This window comes from Rhamphochromis sp. 'chilingali' (genome assembly GCF_963969265.1).
Source record: "Rhamphochromis sp. 'chilingali' genome assembly, chromosome: 8".
Lineage (NCBI taxonomy): Eukaryota > Metazoa > Chordata > Actinopteri > Cichliformes > Cichlidae > Rhamphochromis > Rhamphochromis sp. 'chilingali'.
This window is the reverse complement of record NC_137935.1, coordinates 12,250,628-12,275,938: the sequence shown is the minus strand read 5'-3', so window position 1 is coordinate 12,275,938 and position 25,311 is coordinate 12,250,628. Positions and strand designations below refer to the sequence as shown.

General features: G+C 40.2%; 3 protein-coding genes across 5 annotated transcripts in view; all 3 read right to left on the bottom strand.

The window, feature by feature from the left end:
* rpa1 (replication protein A1) overlaps positions 1–5,127 on the bottom strand; it is a 35,648-nt gene extending 30,521 nt beyond the window's left edge. The window contains exons 1-6 of one of the 2 annotated variants that reach the window (XM_080888290.1): positions 4,967–5,127; positions 4,584–4,631; positions 1,795–1,873; positions 1,414–1,522; positions 1,163–1,251; positions 940–1,014 (exon numbers count right to left, since the gene is read on the bottom strand). In XM_080888290.1, coding sequence (XP_080744416.1) covers positions 940–1,014; positions 1,163–1,251; positions 1,414–1,522; positions 1,795–1,873; positions 4,584–4,631; positions 4,967–4,996 — 430 coding nt within the window. In that variant the 5' untranslated portion in view covers positions 4,997–5,127. The remainder of the gene's footprint in view (positions 1–939; positions 1,015–1,162; positions 1,252–1,413; positions 1,523–1,794; positions 1,874–4,583; positions 4,632–4,966) is intronic. The other variant, XM_080888289.1, reaches the window with a different exon arrangement.
* Positions 5,128–5,944: 817 nt separating this feature from the next.
* On the bottom strand, positions 5,945–9,747 carry serpinf2b (serpin peptidase inhibitor, clade F (alpha-2 antiplasmin, pigment epithelium derived factor), member 2b). Of its 2 annotated transcripts, XM_080889237.1 has the most exons (10): positions 9,321–9,747; positions 8,900–8,997; positions 8,625–8,693; positions 8,466–8,525; positions 8,038–8,338; positions 7,711–7,854; positions 7,409–7,597; positions 7,110–7,252; positions 6,804–7,008; positions 5,945–6,651 (listed from the first exon to the last, which is right to left on the bottom strand). In XM_080889237.1, exons 3-10 carry the CDS (start codon positions 8,676–8,678, stop codon positions 6,299–6,301), a joined length of 1,449 nt encoding a protein of 482 aa, XP_080745363.1. In that variant the 5' UTR covers positions 8,679–8,693; positions 8,900–8,997; positions 9,321–9,747; the 3' UTR covers positions 5,945–6,298. The 2 variants fall into 2 exon arrangements, with proteins under 2 accessions (XP_080745363.1, XP_080745364.1); XM_080889238.1 differs by lacking the exon at positions 8,900–8,997.
* A 967-nt stretch (positions 9,748–10,714) lies between these two features.
* wdr81 (WD repeat domain 81) lies at positions 10,715–24,637 on the bottom strand. Its single transcript, XM_080889236.1, has 12 exons — positions 24,372–24,637; positions 23,282–23,806; positions 19,327–22,832; positions 19,137–19,244; positions 18,736–18,935; positions 18,383–18,564; positions 17,894–18,059; positions 17,290–17,455; positions 16,350–17,159; positions 16,122–16,267; positions 15,800–15,982; positions 10,715–11,837 (listed from the first exon to the last, which is right to left on the bottom strand). The coding sequence occupies exons 2-12, from the start codon at positions 23,641–23,643 to the stop codon at positions 11,511–11,513; spliced, it is 6,156 nt and encodes a 2,051-aa protein (XP_080745362.1). The 5' UTR covers positions 23,644–23,806; positions 24,372–24,637; the 3' UTR covers positions 10,715–11,510.
* Positions 24,638–25,311: the final 674 nt, after the last annotated feature.

Below are 25,311 nucleotides of genomic sequence, written 5' to 3'. Positions count from 1 at the left end.
TCAGTAGCGCTTTCAGTCAAAGGAAGATAAACATGGTGATTGACACACGCAGGCACAATCAGCTCTCCATCTAGACAAGCTCAAGTAGCTGTTGAATTTCATGATGCTACACAGTAACATGAAACAAGACAGTTGGAAGATGTGTGTCAATAATAGGACATTTGAGGCAGCTAAAAAGAAAAATATTTCACAATGGGGTTGTCAAAATTACTCAAGTCCCATAAATCTGTGGGTCACCCAGAATACCACAAAGCAACAGAAAAATGCTACCACCTGGTGGTCCTTTATGTACTACATGCTCACAGTGTGTTTTTCTGTTCCCATATACAACCTCCAGAGCTGAAAATTGAAGTAAACATGGAAAAAGTTGAAGTTCCTCCAGGTGCCACTTGAGGCTGGTCACAAAACTGAGTCAAGTTTAAATGCCCAATTTTGCAGCATTAAAAAAAGAAAAGAAAAAAATCCTATGCAGCACTCTACCTCCTGAGCTACGCCCTAGCCCTCGTACAAAAAAAGATTTTGATCACAAGGAAAGTTTCCCCATTTACAACAACTCTGAATGGGATTTTTTTTTTTTTTTTTTTACATAACTCAACCACCTGGACAGTTGTATTAGGGGTAACACCACACTGATTGGCAGGTGTACCAACACAGGCGTTTTTTTAGTCCCTTCCTTGACACTAATGAGCCAGTGTGTGTCTGCGAGTTGCACTTAGTTTATGAATGCCGCGTGCTCACTAAACTAGTATTAGCTGATACATTAAAAATCTCACCCTTTCATCCACATAAAGGTAACTTCTGACAGTGTTAAACCTTCAAAATGTAGAATCCAAAGCCAATGGGTGATGTCACAATGACCCCCCCCCCCACACACACACAAATCTTAAGATTTCATTAATTTGAATTCATTTTCAAGATTAAAATAAACCTTTCACTCACCTTCATTTCTGTTCTGTGGCTGCAGCGGGGGTCGGTTTTCAGGGACAGGAGCTGACTGTGGGCCTTTACTTTGCCCTGTAAGAAAGACCTGACATTAGTGTTACCCTGCAGTAACAGTATGACCCATTATGTGTGACTAATGCATCTCTAAATTAGTCCCACTTCATAAGCATATTCACTGAGCACTGCTGTAATATTAATGAAGTATATTTCAAAGACTTACCCTCAGTGTAAGGAGTAGGGTCTCCTATTCTACCGGCAACATCTTTTGCCGGCTTAATGACATCAATTTCCAAAATGATTACTACTCGTCTGTAATGAGACATGTCCATTAACAACAGAAAACAGCCCTCTGCTCCGTATTTATTCATATTTAAGTGTTTTTAAGGCCTGCTTGCTTCCATTAAGTCGAGAACGTTAAAAAAAAAAAAAAAAAAAAAAAAAAAAAAAGAAATGTGCAGAAAATGTGTATACCGTCCATCCTTCAGTATATTGGTCACGTGTCTCTTCAGATTACAGATGCAGTTTGGGGCCAGTATGTTTTCCTCAGCCATATGGTTCAGCTGGGTGGAGAGCATGAATGCTGCAGATGGTTTAAGAGAGGAAAGTCAGACAAGAGTGACCCAGGTTCCCCCTACTTAAGAGCCTCTTGAGAGCAATAGCTTCGTCTTTAACCCCATGCAAGTAGTCAATTTAGTAGAACATCTTTTAAAAAAGCCAGTTAAAATGGAATTTCATGTAAGAGATTTGTCAGAGAAAACTCGTGACTCTCAATAATTTAGAACAGATGGTTAGAATGGGTACATGAACATGTTTAAAACTTCAATGCAAAATACATCAGTGAATAAACCTCACATGACAGAGTGTGCCTTCCATCACTCATCATCACCCGAAAGCGAGAAGGACCATTTCCTCCATCAAGCTTGCGAATATTCTGAAAAACAATATATGATTAAAACTGTTCAATAAATAAAATTTAAAAAAAGACAAAAAAAAAAAAAAACACATTTTTTGACCAATATTGTGTCCCTTATGTAAACTTACACATTCTGTGATTGCATTATTTAAAGTATAGAGGATATTTAGTTATTGCCTATGGGCCTGTACTCCTTATTCCCAGCTGCTTTCACAGTGAGATGGATTCAGTAAGGATGATTTTCCTGTAGTCTTTCCTCTTAAGTAAAGTCACTGCTCAGAGAGAGGTTTTAACTAAGAAACTAGCCTTTTGAAGTCTTATAGTGATTTGTCAGACATGCCCCTTAAGAGGGGTCAGTCCCTAAAAAAATTTAACCAAATCTTTTACCATTTTTAAACATGTTTGAGCCCTCATAACATAACCGCAGGAAAGTATGTGTTCAGGGGGAACTGTCAAGGGCCATCAAAACAAGTAATAAGATATGAACTGAAATACCTCAGTTTGATATTTAGATTTTTATAAATTCAGTAAAAAGGACTGCCACAAGTTGAACGTGGAATGAATCGACAAACTCCCAACAGAGCATCCAACCGTGTGACTTGATTATTTACTTTTTCAGTAAATAATCGGAAAACAGACAGAAAATCCAGTGTCCCATTGTTTGTTTGTGCTCCTGTCACAGGCAATAACAGTCGAACCGACAGCAGTTTTTAATAGAGCTTTTCAGCCCTGTACATATATTTAGCTACTAAGTTAAGAGGGCTCAAAACTGACGCAAAATCTCGACCCCACACACTACACATACTTTCAGGGACAGAAACCAGCTTTAACCCTTAGATGCACATGTGGGGTCAAAAATGACCCCAGGGGTGGTTTTTCTTCAAAATCTTTAAAATGCAAAGTTGTAATATATTCATATTCCAGGTATTCCTCATAAAACATGTTTGTAACATGAGGCCATTTGCATTTTTATTTATTTTTTCATTAATTTTAGAAAAATGCAGTTTTTGTATCACTACCCCACTCTTCCACAAGCGGGGTCAAAAATGACCCCAAGCAGTTCCTGTGGAATCTTCTGTGAAACTTTCATTCTTAGCAACTCTGACTGACCCACTTACACTTCTGATGGATCAAGAATTAATTTTTACACAGTAACATACGTGATTAATAGTAAGGGCTGCGCATAAGTGGTCCGCAGGTGCGCATTCGCTGTCAAAATAAAAGTATTCCCTGAAATTCAGAGAATAGGCGCTTGTTTTGTTGTGGAAAAACACCAAAGTAATTGCCTACGGAGCTTGCTTTTTCGACATCTTTAAGAGTTCTGAACAAATGTCTGTCCTCCTCCAGAACATCGTATGTTCGCAAACGCGCATTCCAACTTCTTATCTGGTTCTGCAAATGCGCACCTGCGGACCATTTATGTGCAGCGCTGTTTATAGTTTCCTGTGCATTTCAAACATTGTCCTTTCTGATGTTTTTTTTTTTTTTTTTTTTTTTTTTTTAAATATTTAAAGTAGCATGGCTGCTATGAGGCCAGCTAGGATCCCTGTGGACCTACAAATGATCCAGGACAGATGGGATGAAGAGCCCATCAGAGGCACTGACTCAGAATCTGACATCTCAGATGTAGAGGACCCAGACTACTGTCCCCCCCACTTAACAAGGCCAGTCAGATACAGGAGCCCTCTGATGAGTCCTCTGAAGAGCAAATGGATATTGAGTCTAACAGAATGAGCCCCTCTTACTGCTCTAGCCACAATATTCTGAATTAGTCGGCCAGGGCTTGCAGTTGGGTTTAGTACTGTCTCCCCAATAGATGCGTGGAAGATGTTCATGTCTGATAATATAATAGAAGAGGTGCTGTCATACACAAACATGGAGGCACGAAGAGTAGCCACAGACAGGGGAAAAGAGTGGAAAAATATAATCAAACATAAGCTCCGGCCTTCATTTGATTGACCATTTTTGCAGGAAGTGAGAAGAACTGGGATGTACCAGTCGGTGTGCTTTTTGGGAGTCCTCTGCATAACCCATTGTACAAGGCCACTATATCAATTCAAAGATTTAAAGATATTTGACGTTTCTTGCACTTTGATGACAAGAGGACCAGAGCCTACCGACTGAAAACAAACCATATGGCAGCTTTCAGCTACATATGGGGCCTGTTCCTGGTCAACTGCAGGCAGAAATTTATTCTCAGTGATTGTGTTACAGTGGCTGAACAACTTGTGCCTTTCAGAGGGAAGGCCCAGCTTCTGCAGTATATGCCGAGCAAGCATACACAAGTGATACAAAAACTGCCATTTCTTAAAATTTATGAAAAAATAAATAAAAATGTAAAGGGCCTCATGTCACAAACATGTTTTATGAGGAATACCTCAAATATGAAAATATTACAACTCTTCGTTTTAAAGATTTTGAAGAATAACAACCGAGTTTATAGCAAAATGCATTGTTTCTATTTGGGGTCATTTTTGACCCCACTCGTGGAAGAGTGTAGGTACTGGTAAGTTGTGCATCCAAGGGTTAAGTTAAAAACGTGCAGGCCTCCATTAAAAAAAAAAAGTTAGGCGGGGACTACGGATTGATTTTTCATGGAATGACCTAGAACTAATCCAGCTTTGTTTTGCAGAATTCATCCCATCTCATTTAAATATATGTGGTTGTGTTGAGTAATATTAAATATACATTTTCAAAAAAATAAATAATTAAATAAGTTGCTACTCACCACCAACTGAAGCACTGCGTCGCTGACACCGGTGCCATTTGAAAGAGCCTATAAATACGTTCAGATAATAAATTCTACATTTAATATAACTATTGTCGAAAACAAAACCACCCTTTCCCTCCTTAACTTTAACACATTTTGCTACAATCACAGTTTTTAGAAGACAAAAACGTAAATAACCGCTAATGTCAAATTAAGCTACCGTCGAACAACGTTCGCAGTTCTGATTACAGCGGATGCAAAAATATGCAAACAAACGTACGATAGCGAACAACTCCACCTAAACAAAGACACCATTAAGTAGACGGCGCCAATTTACATCGAGCTTCTACAGCTTGCAGTATTAAACGGCGTAATATTTATGCTGTAAAAATATACCATACCTCTATTGTTCCCTCCGAGAGTTTCGTCATGGCTGACAAAAGGTGATTTTAGCTACCACAACAAAAGAAAAATATCTGAAAGTTTTAACAAGACAGAACCTCAGTACTACTAGCACTGACAGTAAGCAACAAAATTATGACCGTGGCGCCAACAGCTTGTAACAACGCGCCAAGGCGCGTATGCGCAGCCACGACTTCCGTTTCCGTTTACAGATCTGCGTTCAGTTTAGCCTTTCTAAACATCGTGCATCTGCGTGTCTTGGTTATACTGAAAACTGATCAGAGATCAGCTTCGCTAAAGTCACCGCCAACAATGACGTGACGTCAGGCGGGTTTCATGGTGCCTTCCCATTTATAGGAAACTGGGATTCTTCAGACTTTACCGTAACATTTTTTGTAAGATACAAAGAAATCCCTTAAGGAACATAGATTTGATATGTTAATATTTTTATTTGCCAAATAAAATAAAAAAAATAAAAAAAAACGAACTGTAATGTTAACTGAACATCTGCTTCTTTTCTTTGCATTTAGGAAGATCGTGTCCGTTAAGTCTTTTTCATAACAATCACAAAAAGGAAAATGGTGAGGTAGAAGATACCACTTCATTACCTGAAAAGAAGAGGCAAAGACAATTATCCACAGCAAGCAATTGCTGAGACAATATATGTAAGAATACTCCCTACCACTGTTTGCGTCATTACATTTTCCCAGTTTTAGAAATGCAACAACTTACAACAACCCTTTTCTTTTAAAGATATGTCATTTTGAAAACAGAATGAAGGTTTTCACCACAACTTCACCTACTTCTAAGCTGCATGGTGAAAAACAAGGATCCGGAAAAAGTCAGCGTTTCGGTCTGTAGCCAGGGTCATCCACAGGCCGAAACGCGCTGGTCAAGTAATAAAGTTGTAGTCTTAGTGTTGCTGAAGCTTCGACCTGTTTTCACGATGTGTCACAATGAAACTCATAAGCATGACGTGTGATTCAAATCAGTTCAGTTTATTGAGTCATTACATCAAACCATCCAATACACATACTGATTCATACTGACACTAACCAATTTACTTTGTGTTGAGATCAAAATGTATGTGCCATCAAATTGAAATAGGCTCAGTATAAGCAACAATGACCATACTTTTTTTGTTTAATTATTATTTTTGACAAGGACATCTCATCTAATAGCAACTATATTATTTTAAAGGAATACTCAAGTTTTGGGCTCCCCATTTTGTTCACAGAATCAGTTTTCACAAATATTTTGATTGAGTTAACTAATAGTCTTTCCTGTACTGGTCTGAGTTTCTCTGGAAGAGCTGTAAAGGGTTTTAGTCCTTACTTAGGTGGGCCTCCAAATTGGGCCCCATCATTCTTGTCAATGGGAAATCCCACTTTATCCTTGCTTCCAAATTCCCCTTTCTGTAGGACAGGAGCTCCGGGATTGGGGTTGTTGATTACACCCATAAAAATCGGTATTTTAGTTACATCATGCATAAGTGCAAAGAAGAAGGGTTGGCTGAGATGGAAAACTGGATTGGATGCCCTTGAAATAACCACAGTAGTAGCTGCAGCTGCCTCTGCACCATCCTCATTTATCTCCATGCTGGACTTATGCATTACACTGGACACCAGCAGAGGGCCATCTGAAATCTCAGCCAAGTTGGGAGAAGAAAATATCTCACCAAGGCCTAACAAAGAGCACAGAGTATAAGGTCAGTTCATGGGTTAAATGTCGCTACCTTTATCTCACACAAAGTCCAGTAGTTTCATCAAGCAATAATGTAATGTATAAGTCATGAATTATAAATGTAACACTAAGTTCACAGAAAACAGGTCTTACCCAATTTGATAAAGACATCTTTTAACTCTTGTCCATACTCTAGTTTGAATTTGGGGACTTTTACTTGAACTGCCCTCTCTTTGGGCAGTCGATTATAAAGGTTAGAGACATCGATCTTTGCAGCAAGTGAAGAGATATTTGTCTGCAAAGACATAGGCACGACCACCAACAAACTCATAGACTTCAGGAATGGGAAGCTTGCTACCTGCACAAAGAAAAAGAATGGCGCTTTAGTAAAATGGAGGGTATCCAAGGAATTTAATTTTCTCTTCAAACATTTGAGGTTTGAAAATATTTTTGTTTTACCTGAGCCTCCAGTTCATGATCAATGAAGAAACTCAAGGGATGTTTGGCATCTTCCATTACCTCTACATCAACCATGTGCTGTTCATCGAGATAGAACACACCTCTGGAGGTAAAGCGGGGGTCAAATCGAGCTTTCCACTCTCCTGTGGGAGCAAAGGAGGGAGGATCTCGGTTTGAGATAGCAGCAAAATGTAAAACACTTCGGAACAGTCGATTTCATTCGGGATTAGAGAGGAAACAGTATCTTATAAAATGGGCAGAATTTTACAAATACAGTGGCATTTAAAAATCTCACTCACCTTTGAAATGGACGGCATTAATGAGCACGAGAAGCAGATTGGGAGGTAAAGCAGAAAGGAAGTCATCTATCTTTCCTTGAGTTGCGTTCTCTACCCATGTGTTTATTTGCTCCAGATTCTCCAAGATTGCTGGTTCCGAGCGATAAAAGCGATGAGACTCATTGACAAATACTTCCTTTGGCTTAAACCCTAAAAACATAAACATCCCGACTTTATTTCTCCTAAATACTCTCAGATCATCTTTAAGGTGTAACGAGAAAAATTGTTTTAAAATTTAAAGACACAATCTTCTCAGTCATAACCTTCACGCAGAAAGATACGTGTGGCAATGTGTAGATCACTGTTTTTTAGCTGCATCAAGATACTATGCAGAGACTGGTGGTAGCAGGGGAGAGTGTTTTCATGAAGATGATGCATCAGCAGTTCCCTCGTCTCATTTACAGCACCTGTAAAAAGAGAAAAAAAAGAGGGGTACAATTACTGGATGAGAAATATGGTGTTCTCTAGACAACAATAAACTAGGGTAAGTTGCTGACACAATTCATCAGATGTGGTAACACCATATAAAAATAACAACTTGCTTAGATAAAATATGATGCAGTAAAAGCACATTAACAAGGCATGCATACCTAAAGCCAGCTGGGAAAGGCCTAGAGATATGCTTAAAGGAGATATGATAATATTTGGCTGCTCTGGCGTCATCTCCAGGTTCTGCAGCAGCTGCACACCCATTTTCTGAATGGCAGCAGCAACAATTTCCTTGGAATGTGGGCTTCTGCCAAGAGAGAGACAACCCCCATCATCTTCTTCTGTCGACGAGGCTCCAGTGGGCCCACTACTTGTTGTAGGTGGTTGATAGGATGTTGTAATTATAGAGGCTTCTGTAGTACCAGCAGATTCTGGCTGTGCTGTACTGCTGTGTCCTGTTTCCTATAGACACACATCAGAATTCCAAAGCTTATTATTTTCCAAGTTGTTAATTTAGGAGTCCAGAACCATGACCACGGAAAAACAAAAAGAAAGAAAAAAAAAACAGCAAAAGCGTTTTGACTCTAACCTCCTCTGGTTTTGTAAGAGGCACCAGCGAGACTGGTTGATTTTCTTCCACCTCAGCATTCTGTTGAGCACAAAGATAATATAGATTAACAATCGGCACAGGACGTAATCATCCAGTATAATCTTAACAGTGATTTTTTGAGATCTTTAAGAGGTTTACAGTGGCTCCTTGGCTACAGAGATAGATCAACAGGAGTGTCAGGCAGAGGTCCATTTCCTCACAATGCAACTGTGAAAGAGAAAATTAGGTTAACGGCAAAATTCTATATCCTGCTTAGATTTTATGGATCGACACAATTACCTTTCATGCTCACTGCAATTTAGCATGCTATGCGATAAAAATGAGTATGCCTCTGAAAGCACCATATTCATTCTTCCAGCTAATAGTTACAAGCTATTGAAAAAAGAAAGACATTAAGACACAACATTCCTCACCTTTATTTAGAATTACTTTGATGGATTGTCTGAAAGAATTGAGCACTTTCACTCTACTTAGTTGCGCTCACTTTCAAAGGAAATCCCCAGAAATGTGCCTAAAACACATGTGGATTTCAACCATAAATTGTGTACTTTCAAGTATTATTCAAGTTGCCAAAGCACATTATAATAGAGCAGATTAATCTCTAAATAATTATTTGCTTTACAAATATTTTGAAAACCATTTGTACTGTGGAATTTAAACATGGTATGGAAATCTAAGTCAAATGTCAAAAAGGCATTAACTCGGATTGCAACATTACCTCCCTTGCAGACCTTATACATGAAAAATGTTAAAACAGTGATATTTTGTGTAACCATTTAAGTCTTTAAAGTATTCAAATGTGCAGGAGTGTTTAAATATGTGAGTATGTCTTACCTTATATTTAAATTAGAAAAAAAACTTGCTGGCTTGTCCAAAAAAAGAGCAACTAAGTGCGGCGCATGTCAGGATTCCTGGGAGTAAGAGATTGGCATTTGCTCAGCAAACAGTTAAATATCAACTTAGATTGATTGGGGCCTCATTTAAGCCACTATTTGTTTGTAAATGTAGCTCTGGAAACTCTTGCAGGGTTAAATGTTGAAGCTAAACACGAGCAGCTATTTAGCACGTCAGTGGGGAGGTGATAATTTCATGACGCATTTAAATCCAAAGGAAACACGGCAACTTATTGCAAAGGTCTGATTAATCCATCTTTGTGTCAGTAAACAAATACAAGTGGCTTATTTCAAAGTAATACATTTGATGTCAGAGAACACACCCCCACATTTCCCAGAAGCCCTGGATTTAATCCATAATTAACTTAAGATCTCAGGCAGCAAAACCAGAGGCTTCGGTTAACAAATCACTGTTTTGTGTTGTGACCAATAATACCCTTTAGATTCTCAAAGAAATATATATATAAAAAAAGAAACTCATTTGTTGGACTTGGTCACATTTTACCACTAAGCAAAAACGATATCTTTCAGATCACATGACTGCAGTCTGCAAACACAAAGAGGACTTTGTACAATCTGAGCTTTAGTGATTCAGCCAAGATCGAAGGACATGCTAGCAGTCAATGTATGTGAATCACAGAACAACTGGTACACACACAGAAAAACATTGGAGTAATTTTTATTAATCCAGTTAATAAATACGTTTTTCACTGACTTCTTATAAAATGTTCGGAGACAGAATATCGATTGTAACCAATTATCAATGTGCAACTACAAACTTTAAAACAAAGTTGGTCTTTTTAATGGTTGCGCTTTCACTCTGGATTTTCTAAAAAACAAAATTAAAACAAAAACAAAAAATTCAAAACATGTAGTACACTTAACAATTTTGAACTTTAGGCAAATAATTAGAAAAGTAGGCAAAGAGCAGAGCTTTCATAGTTAAATGCTACTAAACTTTGTAAACTTGAGATTGGGCTAATTTTAAGGAGCAAAATTTCAACTGTATGTTAATTTGCATCACACCATGACTACATTATACAACACATTTATTGATCTGTAGCTTCTGTTGCCATCTCAGCAGTTTAAGCAGTTAAACATAATGGTTAAAATACAAAAGCAGTTTATCTTGGCATTGACTGTTCTGATGCTAGCTTTTAAAGTCAAAAATTAGAAGAAGCTGATTACAGAAGTCTCTGCAATAGTTGGCAAACCCACTTAAAGCAGCATCTGCCGGGTTCCGCTTCCAGTGTATTGTTGCTACAGGTTTTTGTGAAGTGTTAAATCAAGAATACCTAAACATTGTTTAGAAAATCCCAAAGCAACTTCAAGTAATTTATTAGTGGATAAAAAAAAAAAACATTCAATCTTTAAAATCTGAGTGAGACTCTAAATGTTACAATTCAGGCCATACTTGTGCAGTAGAATAAAGGCTGTGCATCAGTCACTAACTTTTTAATGTGACAACTTAAGTGTCTCCTCTCTGAGAAGATACACCAAGACTGTCATCACAACAGCGAGTGTACTTTTATTGTTCGTGATGTATACACAAACACTGAAATATCTAATGAAAAATGGAGCAACACTAACACAAACAAAGGATGTGATCTACAAATACTGCATAGTTTAATCAGTGCATTTGGATACATATTTGTTCTATCATGAGGGAAATAAAAGGTGAGGTCAATGTATTTTTGGTTTTGTTATGCATCTATTTGGAAAAGTGTAAACACTACATAAGACCTTCCTGAGCTTGTCTTCCAATTCATTCCTTTGAACAGAATAAGGAACCTAGTCAAAAGAATAAGTGACCTTGTCTATATGAGAATCTCCTCGTATATACATTTATAGGTTTAAAAGAACAAAATAATAAAGGAATTCAATATCAATGTACATGATGCATGTCAATAGCCTCAATGGCAATATGCAGTAGACATGAAGCTTATACAATGCCTCTACTTGTGCTGCCTCATTCAACAAACAGTTTAAAGGATATGACAACCTGCCCTATCAATATAATTGACCAAAAGCACAGAAGGGACAGAGGAGCTCAGACACTTGGCATCTGGCATGAATAAGACACTTTGAAGGTCAATGCAGAGAGTGTTTAGTATAGCTTGTAACTATTGATTTAAGCCAATAACCTAATGGCACCGTTCTCAGAGCCCAGCAGCAGAAGCCTCTTGGTGGGCAGGACCGCAAGGCTGGTCAGAGTACCGCGGAAGTTCTCCGTGCTCAGTTTTGTGCTACTAACGGGGCTCAGGGAGATATCAGCCATAGAGTACACTCCGATCTTATTAGCCACTGTTCCCGTTACAATCTCTGAACCGTAAAGGTCAAAGGCGTGGATGGGGTCGGATGGTGACTTGTACAGGCGAAGAGGCTTGTGTTCCAGATCTTTCCACACAGTCAGTGTGTAGTCAGTGGAGGAGCTGATAACAATATTTGCTTCTGCAGCCTGAAAAATAAAACAAGAAACAAGAATCAGTGATTGTGGATGTCGTGTCCCAGTAAATTAAAACAAAACAAAAATTAGGAAAAAAGACTAAAATGTCAAATACAGCAAAATCATTATAGACCTTGCAAATACTCTAAAATTTAAGGAATACAACAAAAGATGAGCTGAATAAACACAGAAACACAGACTCTTAGTAAATAAAATTAAATGGCAAAGGGGTTTTATTTGAAAATATCTTTAAAACAGAAACATTTCGCACATATTCAGACAGACAAAAAAAAAAAAAAAAAAAAAAAAAAAAAATCAGCCTTTAGCCTTGTTTATATTAAGTTTCTAAATAATCATTTACTATCAGTAACTACCATTGAAAAACAAACAAAAAAACAAAATAAATAACAACCACTGAATAACATGTTCTGTATCCATAGATTCCTAACCTTCAGTTAGAAGCAAGGAAAATTAATATTTAAAGTACATTTGGAATAGGCTGCTGCAGGTAAGAAAAAAAAAAGAAAAAAAGGGGGGGAGGTCCGAGTGATGTGTGCGCGCCAATGAGAAATCTCCGTGGTCTTTCTAATACCTAACCTGTGTCCATATTTGCCCAAACTTGTGAGTTTAAAACTGGGGCCCTTATCTCTGACCTAATTTGGGGTTAAATAAAGTTTGCACTATGTTAACAACATATTTGCTAGGTACAACTTTCACCATCTCTGTGCCCCTTAGTATCTCTGAATCACTACCTATGGGGAATACCAAAAAATAAAAGACACTTGACTGACTGTTTTAATATTTATTTACCTGACCACTGAACAACACAGCTACACTTCCTGGCTTGAGTAAATTAGTTTAGGAATCCAACAGCAAAAAAGTCTGACCCCTTTTTTGGACAATCCTGGTGTCAGGCAATATCTGTAAATCTTAAATAAACGCTGGTAAATTATCACTACTTTATTACTACACTTATCAAACTAGAGGTTAGATGCACATACATAATAAAATGCATTTTTCAGTAATCAGAGGAGGAAAATGCGATGATGCTGCTATTATACCAAGTACATCAAAAACAGTTCAAGTAGGTAACAGAACAAAATTTTCCATTTTGTGTCTGATGTAATGTGGGTCACTCAGAGCGATGGAGTCTATGCAACTGACGAGCGATTAGCTGTGCACTGCGTGGGCTGTGTGGTCATCCAGAAGTTTCCACTGTTTACCAGAAAGCCCGATAGTGATTTTGTACAGCCCAGATTCAGCTGGTTGAAGTGTACAATGAAATGGTTACATTATACCAATAAATAACTGCAGGGGTCTTGGATTTTATATAATCCAATCATCTGACCCCATACTAACTGCTCCTGGTGACAAAATAAAAAGCTTGACCAAAGCAGAGACCAATATATCTAACAACCTCATGATTCCCATGCATCCAGCCCAAGTCTTCTGTAAACAACTTGACTGGTACTTGGTGTAACAAAGGCTACGTTCACACTGCAGGTCTTAATGCTCAAGTCCGATTTTTTGATCAAATCAGATTTTTTTTGTCTGGTTGTTCACATTACAAATAAAATGTGACAGCAAACACGCTCTAGTGTGAACGGTTCACGCCCCTCAAGGCGGCCCGCATGCGCAAAAGACATCACAGCCAGGTGACAGCTGGGTTTGTCGCCCAAACTAATCATAAAACGGGCAGGTGACTTGACCACGTCCGCTTTGTTTGTTTACATCTTCAGCTTCTTTAAACTTGGCTCTGAGGCTCTTCACTTTCCTCTGACACTGTAGCCACGTTCGCCTGTGCCCTCGTTCAACCATTTCTTTGGCAATGCACTCGAACACAGCCTGGTCACGATACGACCCTTCAAGTTTAGCTTGAATGGAATTGTCACCCCATATGCTAATCAAGTCCAAAACCTCAGTTTCTGTCCACTGACTCCCTCTGTCTCTAGTTTCGGCCGCCATGCTTTATCGTTTGTCTTCTCCGGCGCTGATAATTGGCGTCCGTCTTGTGTCAGTGACGTGAAAGATGGATTTAATGCGACATGACCATTCAAACAGCAGTCGCTTTCTAAAACATCAGATATGTATCTGATTCAGATCCACATACGAAAATGACCCAGGTCTGAATTGAAAATATCGGATTTGTGCTGTTCACACTGTCACACCATGATCGGATATTAGGGGTGCAATGATACACAAAATTCACGGTTCGGTTCGATACTTTGGTGTCACGGTTCGATATTTTTTCGATACAAAAAAAAAAAAAAAAAAAAAAAAAAAAGAATGTTCATGCCTTTTTAATTTGTCATTTATTAAAATTATAAATATATATTTTAACTCAAAAGTACAGTTTTTAAATTTAATGTTGCTGAAACAACAAAGTAATAAAAATAAATATATCTGATTGAGGAATCACTCATCTTTGGAAAAGAGTTTATTACAGAGAAATGGCTCTTTCCAAAATAAAAGCTATACTATACGCTTCTTCTGGGCTATATTCTCAGCAGCATATTAAACATATCAGGTCCCCATAAGGAGAATCATGTGCTAACGGCTGTCTAAATGACTCTGCTTCCACTTGTCTTTGCACTAGGATGATGTCAGCGTAAATGTGCAGTCATATTTGTTGTGTTCCCACTAGTGCTGTCAGCGTTAATCTGAAATGACGTTGACGCCACAACACGGCAAATCTCCGTTAACGAGCTACCGCGGAACGCTGGACGGCCAAAACCTTAATGAGCTAACTGCGCTAACGCACTAGTTCCCACCAATGTAATTGAGCATTGCGTGGCACATCCGACATACTGTTTTACTTTTGTCCTTGATACGAATATCGTTGCACCCCTATCGGATATGGGTCGCATAGGGTCAAAAAAGTCAGATTTGATGTGCTTTCGCCTACAGTGTGAACGTAGCCAAAGATTGAGGTTCATGAATCAAAGTATCATATACATTGAGAAAGTATTATTCTAAGCTGAATAAACCTTTACCTTCTTTTTATCTACATTTGATCTATATTAAAATAACAGCATCACACAGTTACTGCAGATTTGTTGACTGCACATCCACGATGTCAAACTCCTGCTCCACCACATTCCAGACGTGCTCGATTGGATTGAGATCTGGTGAATGTGGAGGCCATTTGACTACAATGAACTCATTGTCATGTTCAAGAAACTAGTTTGCACTTTGACACAGTGCATCATCCTGCTGGAAACAGCCATTAGAAGAAAAGAAAATTTTCCTTTACCCCATTATACCACCACATTCAGCCTGCTTTCATGTTGTTTATGCCAAATTCTCACCCTACCATCCCAATGTTGCAGCAAAGAGGAGACATTAGGCAACAGGCAACATTCTTTCAGTTTTCTATTGTCCAACTTTGGTGAACCCATTTAAAAAGTAGCCTTAGTTTCCTATTTGAAGTTTATTGGTGTGGTAAGTAGCCATCTGCTTAAAGGTTTGATACTTTGTGCATTCAGAGATGCTCTTCTACATTCCTTGGCTGTAACAAGTGTTTGAGTTATTGTTGCCCTTCTGTCAGCTGAAAGCAGTCTAATCATTCTCCTCAACAAGGCAGTTTAACCAAGTTAACTGATAATTTCTCTTTTTCAGACTATTCTCTGTAAACACTAGAGATGGTTGTGTGGGAAACATCCCAGGAGATCAGCAGGTTCTGAAATAATCAAACCAGCCCATCTGGTACCAAAAACTATCCTAAGTTCAAAATCACTTAAATCACAATTCTTTTCCATTCTGATGCCAAGTTTGAACTTCAGTAGTACTAAGTAGTAGTCTGAAGACATAAATAGGTGTACTTGATAAATTGGCCAGCGCACGTATAGAACAACAGTCAAAATCTGACTACATACTCCCCTGACAACTCAAGCTGTCACCCAGACATACCACCTTACCCATTTGACTGAAAGGTGACTGAAACTGCATACACCACATACAAACTGTAAATATACCTTCATTTGGAGTATGTCTCCTTCATGAGCTGGCCAGCCTTTCAGTACAAGCCCTGTGCGTGCATCTAGCAGAACAATGAAGCCAGATGAAAAACCTGCCGCCACTGTGCGTCCTGAAGGGTTTACAGCCAGATAACGGATGAGCCCAGCACTCACATTGTTGCATGCCAGACGAAATTCATGCTGAGTACATGGGGAAAGATTGCTATAATTATTATAGTAGAGAAGCACAAAAGAGCTATTGCTTTCAAAACACAGTAATGAAAAATAATTGGTGGGTGATGTATAAACTAGGCCTTAACAGATAGATTGAAATTGTTACCTGCAAGCCAGGCTTGCGAGGATCAATGAAGCGGAGAACAGAATCTGCGCTGCCGTACACAACACTGCTGTGTGGAGCAGGCATGGTGGTGACAGCTGTAATGGGATTCTTCCCATCCACGGTTTCATGCAAGCGGATCTGTTTGCCTAAGGAGATAAAAACTTATATTTAAGCTAAATGAAACAGTTGAACTTGTGTGTAGTAATGCACTGCAGTTCATCTCCCTACCTGTATACTGGTCCCACAGGTGCACGGTACCATCACAGCTGACTACCTCCTGTGAAGCCTCCAGCTGTCCAACATAGAACACCGACTTTCGATGGTCGTTGTACGTCAGCCTGGGCTCCACATCCTGCGTACCATCACCGTGGTTATACAGCGGCCAAAGCTTCACAGTCTTGTCTTTACTACCAGAAAGAAAGTAATCCTCTCCTGCAAGAGGTGCCAAACACTTTGTGGTGCCCGAGTGACCCAGAAAGCTCTGTAATCTGATCTGATGGAAGTGAAAATGTGGATCTTGTTGATTAAGACCAATTTCATACTGCCAGTAGGCCAGCCAGTTGCCCTGCAGGGAGCGGCTACTTCGGGGGAGCTCCTGTTTCAAGACGCTGTCCTCTGGCGTGGGGCTTGTCACCCAGGAGGAGGAGAAAGAAGCTGCACCAGTGGATGGTGTTGTGAAGGTGGAGGCTGTTGTAATGATAGGTGTGGTATGACCAGAGCGTCCCCAAGGGTGAGTCAAGCCAACGTTTGAGCAGCCACCATAGTCAGTGTCTCTGGATACTTGAATTCGGTTTCCTACGAGGTGGCTCCCAAATGTGCCTGACTCAGGAAGCAAGTCTCCTTGCAGGGTGGAAGTAGTTGAGAGGGATGAAAACGTGCTACAATCCACACGTCTGCCAAAACCAGAGGGTGGAAGTGGATCCACCCTGGATGCTATGGTGGTTGTTTCTTGACTCTGACTTACACTCTGATGGTAAGACTGGGCCAACTCCCAGACCAGCTCATGATTAGGAACTAGTTTCCGGATTGCTGTATCACCTAGAGCAATGACAAAAGAATGCTGTTTTATATCTCTTTATTATTAAAAAAACAAAACAAATATTACTTTTAGCACAGATAATTTCCATTAGATAAAGTATTACATTACAAAACACAAGACATCTCCTACCGATGAGGCAGTAGAAGGGGATGTAAGAGGCATGAGCCATTTGAGGGTTAAATACAGTCTGCAGCTCTTCCAAGACCCCCAGCTCATATGTCACATTTGACTCTTCAGTGGTACAGACATCTACCACTGTGACTTCTCCCACAACCCTGCGAGGGGCGTTGTTGAGCTACAGGATAAAGACAGACTATACTGACATATTTGACATAACTGTCATTTTAAATTGTATTCCTTTTTTGCAACTCCAAGAAATAAGTGTAACTAAAATACACCTTTACATTTATTTAAAAAAAAAAAAAAAAAAAAGTTATTATAGGTTTCTATTTTTTTGTTTGTTTTACTGTTTTGTCACTTCGTGTCAAATATTTCTCATGAAGCTATTTGTGACAAATTTCTAGTTGAAAGCCTTTTAGAAAAACAAACAAACATGCAACATAACACTCGCGAGTCATTATGTATTAGTTGTTGGGTTATCCATCTTTGTGAGGACCAAACTGAGACCCTGACCCTCTGTGTCAGAGTTATGATTTAGTTTTTGGTGGTCAGCATTTAGCTGTGACGGCTAAGGTTGGAGATTTTGAAAAAGCACGCGTGTGTGTATGCATACCTGGGGCTGCAGAGAATGCAGTAGCGAGAAAACAGCAAAGAATCGACGCAAAGTGTCAGCCATATGCTGCTGCACCATTTCTCTCCCAATGCGTAGACAGATGAGAGCCATCAGGCTGAGTGTCTTGAGACAGACAGCAGTGCGTGTCTGAACTCCACTGGGAAACCTACAGAGTACAGCAGAATGGGAAGAACAAAACAAAGGATAAACAGATCTAATGTAACAGAGTTTTTTGTTTTTTTTTTTTTTTAAATAATCATCATCTTTCTGAACCAAAATTTAAAGCTTTTTCACTTCAAAACATAACAACAACTCAACAAGTTAAAGAAAAAAAAAAAAAGCTAAATCATCCAACAGTTTGCTGTTTAAAAAGGTTTTACTGAATTCTGGAACCCCTTCAGTGTCTATTATACACAGTTCATATATACAACTTTATATATAAGTACATTATATATAATGTACTTGTATATAATTTAGTTTGTAAATTACCCCATACGAGGTGTAGTAAGCAGGTCCAACAATGGCAGAAGAATATCCTGATTGATCTTCATAAGCATGTCCATTAAAGTGGTATCAGAGAGAAATACAATGATCTTCTGTGTAAGTGCAACAGCTCCAAGCAGACTTGCTTCCTTGCGTGTGTTAAGACGCTGAGAAGAGGGTGGAGAGACCTGGAAAACATGAACATTTATTAAATGAATAGCATATTTTCATTTATATTTTTACATCTTAAAATACATTTGCTTTCCCATGACAAAGAAAACTAGCCTCAAAATGCTAATAGATGGCTTCATGTGTAATTGTCAGAAAAAAAAAAAAAAAGTCTATTGTTCCCTTCTTACTAGATATCCAATATAAGGCAGGTACTGGTAAGTCAGTACAGGCTCTCCATAAAGCTGAGCTATATAGATGAGGCAGTCCAGCACAGGCCCTGCAGTGTGGTCACCCACAACCGGTTTCTTCTCATATACACTGCCCATTCCCACACTCTCTAGGCTGCTCCCGTCAGATGTCGGGGTCACAAACTGGTGATTTTGAGGTCCTAAAGGCAAAAAAAGAAAGGAAAGAAGGAAGGGAGGAAAAAAAAAAAAAAAAAAAAAAAAAAAAAAAGAGGAAAGAAAAGGGAAAATTAAAACAAAACACCATAAGATATAACAAGAGTTAAGAAATGCAAAACTCCAGAGCATCATTTTATTAATTACCAATTAGACAATTAAGCTTTACCTGTCATACATTTACATACCAATGTAACAATTTGTGAGCAATCGCAGCAAATTTCTGGCTACATATCGAGATGTCACTGTTGGTCCAAGTTTCGCTGACAGCCATCTAACTGTTTTGCAGACTGTATCTGTTTTTAGAAACATGATCAAAATGTTAGATACTGCCACTTTATGTAAAAACATTTGAATGAACCACCGTCACTAACTCACCAAGAAGAATTTTGTGCTCTTTTCCCTCAGATTCTTCTGACGGATCATGGTCATCCTCTTCGTCTTGTCCTTCCACAATCTCTTTCTCTGTCTCTTCCAGTGTCATCCCATTCACAAACTCACCCTCTAAAATGGCAACTGTGGCACCTGAAGCTTCTGTGCAACCAGAAAGAGTAAGCTCAAGGTTGAAGACTTCTGGGTCATTTGTCCCCTCTTTATCCTCACCAGCATCTGGCCCCTCATCTTCCTCCAGCTCTCCTCCCTCCTCTCCTTCACTAGTGTGTTTCAGGTCCTGGCTGCTGTCAGCTGATTTCAGGCTGGTTCGATCCCGCATTGAGTCCTCACCCAGAGAGAGTTCACTTGCGCTACTTTTGTCACTTAGTTTCCCCACACTGAGAGACTCTTGGTCTTGTTCCCTGGCTGCAGAGTTCTGACTCTGCTGTTTCCCAGTAAGCACCCCTGCTCCGCTGTTGACATAAAACCCATTCTGAAAGTCTTCTGGCTCTGAAAGAAACACTTGGTCACTAAGACTGATGCTGCCGCTAGCCCCCATATTACCGCCAACAGACCCAGACGTTGGCCGAACCTCACCACACTGAAACTCCTCTTCTTCCTCCTCTCCCATATTACACATGCCATTTCTCAACCCTTTAAAAGGTTCTGTTCCAGAGCCTGAGTTGCAGCTTTCAAAGCCAGTGATGACCTGGAGCACATGGGGAAGTAGGCTGGATAGAAAGGCCTGCAGGCCCAGTCTCACAATCAGCTGCAGAACGAAACAGTCAGTGTAAAGATAGAAACGGCCTCGGAGGCAGTGAGGGCTTTCATAAACATTAATCAGCGGTTTCAGTAAGTATTTGTTTGCATTTCTGGGACCCAGTACTGTAGAGATGGGCTCAAAAAGGTACCAAGATGCATAGACAGCAGTGGACTCCTCAAGCATGAGGGCTAGAATAAAGGGCAAGAGGATCTCAAGACCCTCTGCTGTGATGTTACTCCGCAGCAGTGCTTCAAGCTGCTGCCACAAGTGAAAGACAACATCTCTTCCTTGAAGGCTACTAATATTTTCCATCTTAGCATGGTAGGAAAAAATAAAATGATGAAGTGCTGCAAAATAAGAAGGGAAAGGAAAGGGAGTGATGACAGAGTTCAGTAACTGAGAGGGGCTTGGAGGAGGCAGACCATTGAAGATGGGGTCATATTTGAAGAGGAGAGGACTTGGGTAATCTGATATATCTTTGTTTGCCTCTCCAGAATGTTTCTCTATTAGCAAAAGTGTCTCAAGAGCATGGTGCAAACACAGTGGTACATCACGGAGGCTGGCAGAGCATAGCTTTATAACAGCTTGGAAACGCTGTTTGAGTGCAGTATCTGGTTTCAGTCCCCTTAGTTTAGTGGCGTAAAATATCTCAGCGATGAGAACACCAAGAGCCTGCATATCTCTTTGGTAGAGATGCATAAGAGAGGGGAGGGATTCGCTCATTAGGTCAGATCGTACACTAGAACCTGAAGAATGCCATACATCAGCGTGCAGACTTTTTACCAGAAAATTGTTCAACTTCTCCAGCTCTTCTAAAGGCTGAAATGGGTTAAAGCCTTCAGGGAGAATGATCTTCATTTCCTCTGTACTGGAGGCAGTCACACTTCCTTCCCCATGCTTTTTGTTCATCGTCCCACCTCGTTGCAGCATGGCACTTCGGAAACCAGGACCAACACCACTTGAGAGGTCACCAGGGAATGAACCTGGAGACTGAGATACAGTAAGTGCTGTGTGCTCTCCTCCTGTCTTTCCACCTGATGCACTAATACCTGGCATTGGCACAGAGCAAGATGCAGAAGTGGATGAGCCAGTGGATGCTAAAGAGTCCAGAGCTTCTGTACCTTGTTCAAGCTCTTCATCTTTGTCCACTGTGGTCCAGCCACTGGACTCACATCCTGTAGATTCTGGCACCATTCCATCCAAAGTGTCGGCCAGAGTCTCATTTGGAGTGATGGGTAGAGAAGGCACAGTAAGAGCAGCAAGGCCAAGAGGAGGAGGTTCTGCTGGGGCATACTGAGAAGGAGATAAGCGAGGTGGGTGTGGCTGGTCAAACAGCTGAACTACACCATAGGTAGTTAGATGAGTGTGGTTGTCCACGAGATGCAGGCACACATTCTTGGCCTTGATAGCTTCTTTACCTGACAGCTTATAGCCAAATGTGAGATCAATCCAGTGATGCAAATGCTGGGACACCTCTCTGCTCTCCAGAAGCCGCCGATGGACCTCAACGAACTCTTCAGAAGACTTGCACCACGAAGGCACATCCAGGTCTGGCATGTCAGGGTGAATTGAGTGGAAAATGGAAGGGTCTGTGTAGAACTCTGGAATGCACTCATCAGGGGTCCAGCTCTGCATGCGTTCCATACTTGCTGGGTATTCATTGGGCTCCCACTGGGATCGAACATGGCTGCACAAAACTGACTTGGGAGTCTGCCTGGCTTTGTAGACATAGTATGTAATGTCTGACAGAACATCGGATATGTGATGAGGTACATGGAGGTGGTCAGACTGTCCTGCACCAGCACCACCTCCACTGAGGTCTCCACCGACACCTCCTCCACCAACCCCACTGCCTCCTGCAGCTGCCAAAGCCTCTTTGGTCATCTCGTATGTAAAATCCAGTTGCTTATCCCCTTTATTGAGCCTGAACTTTGACCTCCTGAGATCCCGAAATTTTCCCTCTGGCACAGTGAAATCCACCACCCAAGGCAGAACTGGGTGATAATTTGGGTCTCCTTCTCGCCGCCCCGCTAATCTGTTTAGTTCCATCAAGTAGCGGAAGTTACTGACCCGTCCATGGACCCAGTCCAGAACCAAAGTCCTTAATTCATCAAAGCAGTTTTTGCAAAGTCTTTTGTTCTCTTGGCTCACACACAGAATTTCCCTTGGCAGGACACTTTTTGGCTCTTTTCTGCGACTAACATTACTTTCTGCATCCCCTTCTGTTCCCAGTTCCTCATAATGAGCTAGGTTGAGCTTTAGGCGGCTGCACAACTGATCATCTACTGTTATGTCCTGAAGAGACAGCTCTCCACAAGATAGGCCTGCTGCATGACATGCCTGCATAGCTATTAGAACCTGGTAGAGAATGAACAACACTTTGGCATTGCTGTTAGCAAGCTTGGCTGGGCTGAAGGAGACAATATCACGAAGTGAATACTGAGTGTAAGGGAGAATCACATAGAGCATTTCTGCTGTCTCCAAAAGACATTCTGCAGGCAGAATGTTAGGACACAGACTGTCTGACTGGGATTTGGAAAAACAAGAAGAGCTAGATGGCAAGCAGACTTCTTTCTCCTTGTCTCTGGCAGGAGAAAGCAATGGAGATACTTTTTCAGTTGAGATAAATGTGGAATTAAAGAGCTTCTGTAATGCATGGCGTACTGCATCTACAGCTGCAACATGCATCTGTTCACTGGCTCCTGAATATGGCCGCACAAGTTTGTTATGAGCTTCACGCCATAGATTCCTGGAAGAAAAAAGAAGGGCAATGAAGACTGTTAGGCATTAAACTTGCTCTTAGATCATAATGCCTAATGTTGTTAGGACTGCATGATTAAGAAATGCCTCTAAGTAATGAGTAACCATGTCCTAACTAAAGCAAGTAATTATACCTAACACAGCTCATTTAATATGAAAGCATTACACACTAACATATTAGCTGTGGACCTAAACATATTTTCATTACTGACTAATCTAACAATTTTTAGTAAACTATTTATTGAATAAAAGCCCTCACAAATACTCTCTCACACAGTCTTTCAGTCCTCAACAATTAATTAACTTGATCAGCTCTACCCAATATTGCAGAAAATGTTTTCTTAGACAAATAATCTTAGCTTAATCGGGATCTAGAACTACAATAAGGTGGTAGGCAAAGACATATTTTGCATTAGAATTTAAAATTATGTTGAGTACCTGATATTATGCTGTGATACACTCTGCATTGTTTTGACGTAAGAATCCTGTGACAGAAATTCCATTTGTTGGTGGCATGGCTCTTTGGCCAGTCTGTAGCTCAGCTTACTTTTCCTCAAACCCTGAATGCACACTCTAGTCCACCCAGGGGGCAGTTTCGCCTGAGAAGACTGAAGGTATGTGCAAATTTCTGCCTCACTGATGCTGTCAAAACGGGCACAGCGCATGACTCGCCCCTCTCTTAGGCCCATCACCCAGCGCACAGGAACAAGGGCTACAAGCTCCTGAGGACGGCGCCCTGGGCCTTGCTGCCGTCTTTCAATCCCCAAGTCTTTTTCAACTGCATGCATCAGCCAATCCATGGTCAATCTGCAACTGGTTGTTCTCACTTAGACAGTTTTCAGCTACTTTCCACTCGCTGTCAGCCACTAGAAGTTTTCAGTTTTCAGATATCCATGGTGGAAGATATAAAATCACCAACAGCAAACGTTATCTCCTCATCCACCTGTCCCTTTAAAAAAAGAACTGTAAAGTATAAACAGACAGTTAGATGAGCAACCACTTTAAAAACAATACTGCTTTGATGCTTTCTACTTCTCACATAAAGTTTGAGCTCAGCTCACATAACTCAAGTTCTACCCGACAACAAATCTAATCTGCCCTGTGGGCAGGTTTTGAAGTCACTGCTTTTCATAAATGCTCACAGCTTGCAGGCAGATATGACACCAAAGAAACAACATTTCCCAATTTAAAACGACTCTTTCGGGGATGAAAACTTAACAAATTCACGTAACTGTGTCTACATTATGGCAACCTTTTTAACATAGTAAGTAACTCAACGAACAAAGTTAATAAAAACCGTCGGTAAGGTAAAGAAATGATCATTAGGGAAGTAACGTCGAAAGTTATCGCTAGCTAACAGTTAGCTTAACAAAGGGACTAACCTTACGAGGCATAACTGATGGAAGAAAAACGCAACCATGCAGTTAGTTGCTGAAAATTCTAGCACAAAGCTAAACGAAAGCAACTACCTCGTTAAACAATAACGATAATGCAATTGCAGACCAATTGCCACCAACGTATAGCTCACCTCTCACCACTTGTAGCAGTTGACAGCTAGTTAGCGTTGAGCTAACAACGCACCCCGGTTCCATGCATGATGAGTTTGTCCGACATTAACTTCATAACACTTGAACATCCTGCATGATGACATGTGTTTGCTTCATTTTCTGGCATTTAGAGATGAGTGTCAGCAGCCAGACGACAGTCAGTCAGCCGATTGTGTTTTGCTCTGAGCTATTTGGAGCCATGTTTTAGAAGCGATACCTCACGTGACATAACACCAGGCCCCTCTCATGTGATTGCTACTGATGCTTGCTCCCTGCAGCTGTGACGGCAGCGCTTCCTCTGCACTACACCTATATTTGCTCTTCAGCACTTTATTCTGCCATAAACCGCAGAAGTAATGTTTGTAGTTACCTTTTTAGAGAAGATGTATTGACAGCCTACTTTTGATGTAATACATTAAGGATAATATATTAAAGGTAAAGAATGTCCGAAATTTAGCCAGTCCTCTTGGCACATCGTGGTTCTTTATGCATTGGTTAATAATACTGTTTACTAACAATAAATCCCTCGTATTACAGAAACACTAGCACTACCATTAATGTCTAAATAATATGGATGAAATCTAGCCACAATTTCCAGGTTTTTATTCATTTTTTTCTGACCTTTAAGGACCCAGGAAATCACCTGATCATATTTAAGGTCGCATCACATGATAGGTACTTCCCAATTTCCAAGTTCACAGAGAGAAATACTGTATTTACCTGATTTCTGTGTTGTACGGGTTCTCTCCACAAGGTGGCATGATGTGTGTATTTTTATAGACAAATCCTTCACTTGTGCAGACTTTGCAATCTGCACAAGTGAAATTCTTCCGATCTGCTTGAGTTTATAATATTCCAAGCAAATACCTGCTTTCGGATATTTGCCTGCCACTGTTATTTGCAATGTGCTCCTGTCATTAT

Excerpts from the sequence above, each read along its gene's own strand:
- wdr81 (XM_080889236.1), bottom strand. The coding sequence starts at position 23,643 with ATGGATTGGCTGATGCATGCAGTTGAAAAAGACTTGGGGATTGAAAGA. Across the intron at positions 18,060-18,382 it reads CTTACTACACCTCGTATGGG|GTTTCCCAGTGGAGTTCAGA; the intron begins GTAATTTACAAA and ends TGTACTCTGTAG. Across the intron at positions 17,160-17,289 it reads CCCCTTCTACTGCCTCATCG|GTGATACAGCAATCCGGAAA; the intron begins GTAGGAGATGTC and ends TCATTGCTCTAG.
- serpinf2b (XM_080889237.1), bottom strand. The coding sequence starts at position 8,678 with ATGGACCTCTGCCTGACACTCCTGTTGATCTATCTCTGTAGCCAAGGA. Across the intron at positions 8,526-8,624 it reads TCTGTAGCCAAGGAGCCACT|AATGCTGAGGTGGAAGAAAA; the intron begins GTAAACCTCTTA and ends TGTGCTCAACAG. Across the intron at positions 8,339-8,465 it reads CTCTTACAAAACCAGAGGAG|GAAACAGGACACAGCAGTAC; the intron begins GTTAGAGTCAAA and ends GTGTGTCTATAG.